The sequence below is a fragment of the Penaeus vannamei genome, chromosome 40, assembly GCF_042767895.1.
Source record: "Penaeus vannamei isolate JL-2024 chromosome 40, ASM4276789v1, whole genome shotgun sequence".
Taxonomy (NCBI): Eukaryota; Metazoa; Arthropoda; class Malacostraca; order Decapoda; family Penaeidae; genus Penaeus; species Penaeus vannamei.
Genome location: NC_091588.1, coordinates 23,687,695 through 23,695,194, shown reverse-complemented (window position 1 = coordinate 23,695,194; position 7,500 = coordinate 23,687,695). Strand labels below are relative to the sequence as shown.

Sequence of the window (7,500 nt, the reverse complement as noted above, 5' to 3'; positions counted from 1 at the left end):
ACGCTTTAAGTCATTAATGATTCTTACACACACACATATATATGTATATAAATGCACACACACATATATGTATATACATGTACACACATACGTATGTATATACATGTACACACACATATATATGTATATACATGTACACACACACACACACACACGCAAACGCACACGCATATTCATACACACAAACACACACACATATATATATGTAAATATATTTATGTGTATATATATATATATATATATATATATATATATATATATATATATATACACACACACACACACATTGTGTGTATTTGTGTGTGTGTATGCCCGTATGTGAGAGAGAGAGTATACGTGTATATACATATATTAATATATTTACAAGCATATGCATATATATATATGTATATATGTATATATTTGTACATACAACCTCACCGAAGGATGAGACAACAGTCGAGAATCAGGAAAGTCAGGAATCCGAGATAACCTCACCGAAGGATGAGACGACAGGCGAGTCAGGAAAGTCAGGAATCCGAGATAACCTCACCGAAGGATGAGACGACAGTCGAGAGTCAGGAAAGTCAGGAATCCGAGATAAGCTCACCGAAGGCTGAGACGACAGTCGAGAGTCAGGAAAGTCAGGAATCCGAGATAACCTCACCGAAGGATGAGACGACAGGCGAGAGTCAGGAAAGTCAGGAATCCGAGATAACCTCACCGAAGGATGAGACGACAGTCGAGTCAGGAAAGTCAGGAATCCGAGATAACCTCACCGAAGGATGAGACGACAGGCGAGAGTCAGGAAAGTCAGGAATCCGAGATAACCTCACCGAAGGATGAGACGACAGGCGAGAGTCAGGAAAGTCAGGAATCCGAGATAACCTCACCGAAGGATGAGACGACAGGCGAGAGTCAGGAAAGTCAGGAATCCGAGATAACCTCACCGAAGGATGAGACGACAATCGAGAGTCAGGAAAGTCAGGAATCCGAGATAACCTCACCGAAGGATGAGACAGTCGAGAGTCAGGAAAGTCAGGAATCCGAGATAACCTCACCGAAGGATGAGACAACAGTCGAGAATCAGGAAAGTCAGGAATCCGAGATAACCTCACCGAAGGATGAGACGACAGGCGAGTCAGGAAAGTCAGGAATCCGAGATAACCTCACCGAAGGATGAGACGACAGTCGAGAGTCAGGAAAGTCAGGAATCCGAGATAAGCTCACCGAAGGCTGAGACGACAGTCGAGAGTCAGGAAAGTCAGGAATCCGAGATAACCTCACCGAAGGATGAGACGACAGGCGAGAGTCAGGAAAGTCAGGAATCCGAGATAACCTCACCGAAGGATGAGACGACAGTCGAGTCAGGAAAGTCAGGAATCCGAGATAACCTCACCGAAGGATGAGACGACAGGCGAGAGTCAGGAAAGTCAGGAATCCGAGATAACCTCACCGAAGGATGAGACGACAGGCGAGAATGAGGAAAGTCAGGAATCCGAGATAACCTCACCGAAGGATGAGACGACAGGCGAGAGTCATGAAAGTCAGGAATCCGAGATAACCTCACCGAAGGATGAGACGACAGGCGAGAGTCAGGAAAGTCAGGAATCCGAGATAACCTCACCGAAGGATGAGACGACAGGCGAGAGTCAGGAAAGTCAGGAATCCGAGATAACCTCACCGAAGGATGAGACGACAGGCGAGAGTCAGGAAAGTCAGGAATCCGAGATAACCTCACCGAAGGCTGAGGCGACAGGCGAGAGTCAGGAAAGTCAGGAATCCGAGATAACCTCACCGAAGGATGAGACGACAGGCGAGAGTCAGGAAAGTCAGGAATCCGAGATAACCTCACCGAAGGATGAGTCGACAGGCGAGAGTCAGGAAAGTCAGGAATCCGGGATAACCTCACCGAAGGATGAGACGACAGGCGAGAGTCAGGAAAGTCAGGAATCCGAGATAACCTCACCAAAGGATGAGACGACAGTCGAGAGTCAGGAAAGTCAGGAATCCGGGATAACCTCACCGAAGGATGAGACGACAGGCGAGAGTCAGGAAAGTCAGGAATCCGAGATAACCTCACCAAAGGATGAGACGACAGTCGAGAGTCAGGAAAGTCAGGAATCCGGGATAACCTCACCGAAGGATGAAACGACAGTCGAGAGTCAGGAAAGTCAGGAATCCGAGATAACCTCACCAAAGGATGAGACGACAGTCGAGAGTCAGGAAAGTCAGGAATCCGGGATAACCTCACCGAAGGATGAGACGACAATCGAGAGTCAGGAAAGTCAGGAATCCGAGATAACCTCACCGAAGGATGAAACGACAGTCGAGAGTCAGGAAAGTCAGGAATCCGAGATAACCTCACCGAAGGATGAAACGACAGTCGAGAGTCAGGAAAGTCAGGAATCCGAGATAACCTCACCGAAGGATGAGACAGGCGAGAGTCAGGAAAGTCAGGAATCCGAGATAACCTCACCGAAGGATGAAACGACAGTCGAGAGTCAGGAAAGTCAGGAATCCGAGATAACCTCACCGAAGGATGAGACAGTCGAGAGTCAGGAAAGTCAGGAATCCGAGATAACCTCACCGAAGGATGAGACGACAGTCGAGAGTCAGGAAAGTCAGGAATCCGAGATAACCACACCGAAGGATGAGACGACAGGCGAGAGTCAGGAAAGTCAGGAATCCGAGATAACCTCACCGAAGAATGAGACAGTCGAGAGTCAGGAAAGTCAGGAATCAGAGATAACCTCTCCGAAGGATGAGACAGTCGAGAGTCAGGAAAGTCAGGAATCCGAGATAACCTCACCAAAGGATGAGACGACAGTCGAGAGACAGGAAAGTCAGGAATCCGAGATAACCTCACCAAAGGATGAGACGACAGGCGAGAGTCAGGAAAGTCAGGAATCCGAGTTAACCTCATCGAAAGATGAGACGACAGTCGAGAGTCAGGAAAGTCAGGAATCCGAGATAACCTCACCAAAGGATGAGACGACAGTCGAGAGACAGGAAAGTCAGGAATCCGAGATAACCTCACCAAAGGATGAGACGACAGGCGAGAGTCAGGAAAGTCAGGAATCCGAGATAACCTCACCGAAGGATGAGACAGGCGAGAGTCAGGAAAGTCAGGAATCCGAGATAACCTCACCGAAGGATGAGACGACAGTCGAGAGTCAGGAAAGTCAGGAATCCGAGATAACCACACCGAAGGATGAGACGACAGGCGAGAGTCAGGAAAGTCAGGAATCCGAGATAACCTCACCGAAGGATGAGACGACAGGCGAGAGTCAGGAAAGTCAGGAATCCGAGATAACCTCACCGAAGGATGAGACGACAGGCGAGAGTCAGGAAAGTCAGGAATCCGAGATAACCTCACCGAAGGATGAGACGACAGTCGAGAGACAGGAAAGTCAGGAATCCGAGATAACCTCACCGAAGGATGAGACGACAGTCGAGAGTCAGGAAAGTCAGGAATCCGAGATAACCACACCGAAGGATGAGACGACAGGCGAGAGTCAGGAAAGTCAGGAATCCGAGATAACCTCACCGAAGGATGAGACAACAGTCGAGAGTCAGGAAAGTCAGGAATCCGAGATAACCTCACCGAAGGATGAGACAACAGTCGAGAGTCAGGAAAGTCAGGAATCCGAGATAACCTCACCGAAGGATGAGACGACAGGCGAGAGTCAGGAAAGTCAGGAATCAGAGATAACCTCATCGAAGGCTGAGGCGACAGGCGAGAGTCAGGAAAGTCAGGAATCCGAGATAACCTCACCGAAGGATGAGACGACAGGCGAGAGTCAGGAAAGTCAGGAATCCGAGATAACCTCACCGAAGGATGAGACGACAGGCGAGAGTCAGGAAAGTCAGGAATCCGAGATAACCTCACCGAAGGATGAGACGACAGGCGAGAGTCAGGAAAGTCAGGAATCCGAGATAACCTCACCGAAGGATGAGACGACAGGCGAGAGTCAGGAAAGTCAGGAATCAGAGATAACCTCACCGAAGGATGAGGCGACAGTCGAGAGTCAGGAAAGTCAGGAATCAGAGATAACCTCACCGAAGGATGAGGCGACAGTCGAGAGTCAGGAAAGTCAGGAATCCGAGATAACCTCACCGAAGGATGAGGCGACAGTCGAGAGTCAGGAAAGTCAGGAATCCGAGATAACCTCACCGAAGGATGAGACGACAGGCGAGAGTCAGGAAAGTCAGGAATCCGAGATAACCTCACCGAAGGATGAGACGACAGTCGAGAGTCAGGAAAGTCAGGAATCCGAGATAACCTCAACGAAGGATGAGACGACAGGCGAGAGTCAGGAAAGTCAGGAATCCGAGATAACCTCACCGAAGGATGAGACGACAATCGAGAGTCAGGAAAGTCAGGAATCCGAGATAACCTCACCGAAGGATGAGACGACAGTCGAGAGTCAGGAAAGTCAGGAATCCGAGATAACCTCAACGAAGGATGAGACGACAGTCGAGTCAGGAAAGTCAGGAATCCGAGTTAACCTCACCGAAGGATGAGACGACAGGCGAGAGTCAGGAATCCGAGATAACCTCACCGAAGGATGAGACGACAGCCGAGAGTCAGGAAAGTCAGGAATCCGAGTTAACCTCATCGAAAGATGAGACGACAGTCGAGAGTCAGGAAAGTCAGGAATCCGAGATAACCTCACCGAAGGATGAGAGAGTCGAGAGTCAGGAAAGTCAGGAATCCGAGATAACCTCACCGAAGGATGAGACAACAGGCGAGAGTCAGGAAAGTCAGGAATCCGAGATAACCTCACCGAAGGATGAGACGACAGTCGAGAGTCAGGAAAGTCAGGAATCCGAGATAACCTCACCGAAGGATGAGACGACAGGCGAGAGTCAGGAAAGTCAGGAATCCGAGATAACCTCACCGAAGGATGAGACAACAGGCGAGAGTCAGGAAAGTCAGGAATCCGAGATAACCTCACCGAAGGATGAGACGACAATCGAGAGTCAGGAAAGTCAGGAATCCGAGATAACCTCACCGAAGGATGAGACAGTCGAGAGTCAGGAAAGTCAGGAATCCGAGATAACCTCACCGAAGAATGAGACAGTCGAGAGTCAGGAAAGTCAGGAATCCGAGATAACCTCACCGAAGGATGAGACGACAGGCGAGAGTCAGGAAAGTCAGGAATCCGAGATAACCTCACCGAAGGATGAGACGACAGTCGAGAGTCAGGAAAGTCAGGAATCCGAGATAACCTCACCAAAGGATGAGACGACAGTCGAGAGTCAGGAAAGTCAGGAATCCGAGATAACCTCACCGAAGGATGAGACGACAGTCGAGAGTCAGGAAAGTCAGGAATCCGAGATAACCTCACCAAAGGATGAGACGACAGGCGAGAGTCAGGAAAGTCAGGAATCCGAGATAACCTCACCGAAGGATGAGACGACAGTCGAGAGTCAGGAAAGTCAGGAATCCGAGATAACCTCACCGAAGGATGAGACAACAGGCGAGAGTCAGGAAAGTCAGGAATCCGGGATAACCTCACCGAAGGATGAGACGACAATCGAGAGTCAGGAAAGTCAGGAATCCGAGATAACCTCACCGAAGGATGAGACGACAATCGAGAGTCAGGAAAGTCAGGAATCCGAGATAACCTCACCGAAGGATGAGACGACAGTCGAGAGTCAGGAAAGTCAGGAATCCGAGATAACCTCAACGAAGGATGAGACGACAGTCGAGAGTCAGGAAAGTCAGGAATCAGAGATAACCTCACCGAAGGATGAGACGACAGGCGAGAGTCAGGAAAGTCAGCAATCCGGGATAACCTCACCGAAGGCTGAGGCGACAGGCGAGAGTCAGGAAAGTCAGGAATCCGAGATAACCTCACCGAAGGATGAGACGACAGTCGAGAGTCAGGAAAGTCAGGAATCCGAGATAACCTCACCGAAGGATGAGACGACAGGCGAGAGTCAGGAAAGTCAGGAATCCGAGATAACCTCACCGAAGGATGAGACGACAGGCGAGAGTCAGGAAAGTCAGGAATCCGAGATAACCTCACCGAAGGATGAGACGACAGGCGAGAGTCAGGAAAGTCAGGAATCCGAGATAACCTCACCGAAGGATGAGGCGACAGTCGAGAGTCAGGAAAGTCAGGAATCCGAGATAACCTCACCGAAAGATGAACTCTTAGGATTAGAAGAAACCGCCAAGGGTCTAGTTGTAGTATGTGGCAATCATCATACGATTGCCATAGCAAGGATGTCCCTAACGAAATTTCTATTTAGTAAAAAAAAATTAACGAAAGTTCTATTTAATAAAAAAGTTAACGAAAGTTCTATCTAATGATAAAAAAATATATGATTTAAAATAAGCATAAACGGGGAGGGTAATCCCAAAATAGGTTTTAACGCCTCGCGAATGAGAGTCGCATGAATCACGTGAACATAATAGTGGACCGAATTAAGCGCGCCTTTTCTGATAAAAACGGCTTGGTTCTTATCGACGAGATCGTGCTTGCTGGTCCTGGCCAGATGAAGGACCACCTTCTCAGGGCCCTTCCTTAAGACCTGACTAGGCTCGTAACCCATTCTGCCAGCCTAGGGCGGAGGTGGAAAAGGGGGTCTGTACGACCTCACGTAGACCCTGAAGACCTCGCGAAGAACGGAGGAAAACGGGGGGGGGGGGGATCTTAGTCCTAATGAGGAGGAGAGAGAGGCAGAAGGAGGCCAGGAAATAACGAACTGAGGGAGATGAGGACGAGACGCTGCACTTCAAAGATTACGACGAGTTTGAAGTCAGTTTCGTTCTCCCCCTTCCTCCCCCTCGCTCCTCCTCCCTTCCCCCCCTCGCTTCTCCCTTCTCCCCCTTACTCCTTCCTCCTCCCTTCCTCCCCTCGCTCCTCCTCCCTTTCCCCCTATCATAAAAGCCGATTCAATGCCTGTGGTGGAGCCTATGCCTATGACGAAGAATCCGAAGACTATTTGCATTACATACCTCTTATTTCACACCTGATAATACTGTGTTACATAACACACACACACACACACACACACACACACACACACACACACACACACACACACACACACACACACACACACACACACACACACACACACACACACACACGCACGTACGCACGCACACAACACTCCTATTGTCGTACCAATATTGATAACTGATGCAATAAAAAAAAAAAAATGCTCCTTTCGCTCTTTCCCTTTTTTCATTCTTCCAACGCAACGCTGTTTCCTACGACACGAGGGACTGCTCTGTCTATTGTAGACCTTTTATCTGTCTCTTGGGCTCTTCATTGAAGTGCATAAAGGTTGTGCAGAAACATAAGCAATTCTGACTGCATCTGAAGGAACGATTGCTATGAATTGGCTTCGGGATGAATGTAAAAAATGTTTGATTGTCTGGATAAATTATGATTTGTATGGAATGTGTCGATGATGCTCGTCCCATGTCAGGTGTTTAAAGGCAATATTAAAAAAGACAAAGAAAGAAAGAAAGAAAAAAGTGTCATTTTGATTCTCCGA

The 7,500-nt window shown here is 48.6% G+C and overlaps 2 protein-coding genes across 2 annotated transcripts; both read left to right on the top strand.

The window, feature by feature from the left end:
* The first annotated feature begins 483 nt into the window (after nucleotides 1–483).
* LOC138860289 (variable charge X-linked protein 3B-like) lies at nucleotides 484–1,162 on the top strand. Its single transcript, XM_070117495.1, has 2 exons — nucleotides 484–679; nucleotides 1,002–1,162. The coding sequence occupies exons 1-2, from the start codon at nucleotides 484–486 to the stop codon at nucleotides 1,160–1,162; spliced, it is 357 nt and encodes a 118-aa protein (XP_069973596.1).
* On the top strand, nucleotides 1,159–6,522 carry LOC138860288 (processed variable antigen-like). Its single transcript, XM_070117494.1, has 8 exons — nucleotides 1,159–1,185; nucleotides 2,632–3,052; nucleotides 3,320–3,448; nucleotides 3,662–3,790; nucleotides 4,563–4,688; nucleotides 5,013–5,138; nucleotides 5,751–5,879; nucleotides 6,410–6,522. Exons 1-8 carry the CDS (start codon nucleotides 1,159–1,161, stop codon nucleotides 6,520–6,522), a joined length of 1,200 nt encoding a protein of 399 aa, XP_069973595.1.
* Nucleotides 6,523–7,500: the final 978 nt, after the last annotated feature.

What these genes read in the sequence shown, in the direction of transcription:
- LOC138860288 (XM_070117494.1), top strand. Translation starts at nt 1,159, where the DNA reads ATGAGACGACAGTCGAGAGTCAGGAAA. An exon ending in GACAGTCGAGAGTCAGGAAA is followed by an intron (nt 3,449 to 3,661) that starts GTCAGGAATCCG and finishes ATGAGACGACAG; the next exon opens with GCGAGAGTCAGGAAAGTCAG. An exon ending in GACAGGCGAGAGTCAGGAAA is followed by an intron (nt 5,139 to 5,750) that starts GTCAGGAATCCG and finishes ATGAGACGACAG; the next exon opens with GCGAGAGTCAGGAAAGTCAG.
- LOC138860289 (XM_070117495.1), top strand. Translation starts at nt 484, where the DNA reads ATGAGACGACAGGCGAGTCAGGAAAGTCAGGAATCCGAGATAACCTCA. An exon ending in GACAGGCGAGAGTCAGGAAA is followed by an intron (nt 680 to 1,001) that starts GTCAGGAATCCG and finishes AGGATGAGACAG; the next exon opens with TCGAGAGTCAGGAAAGTCAG.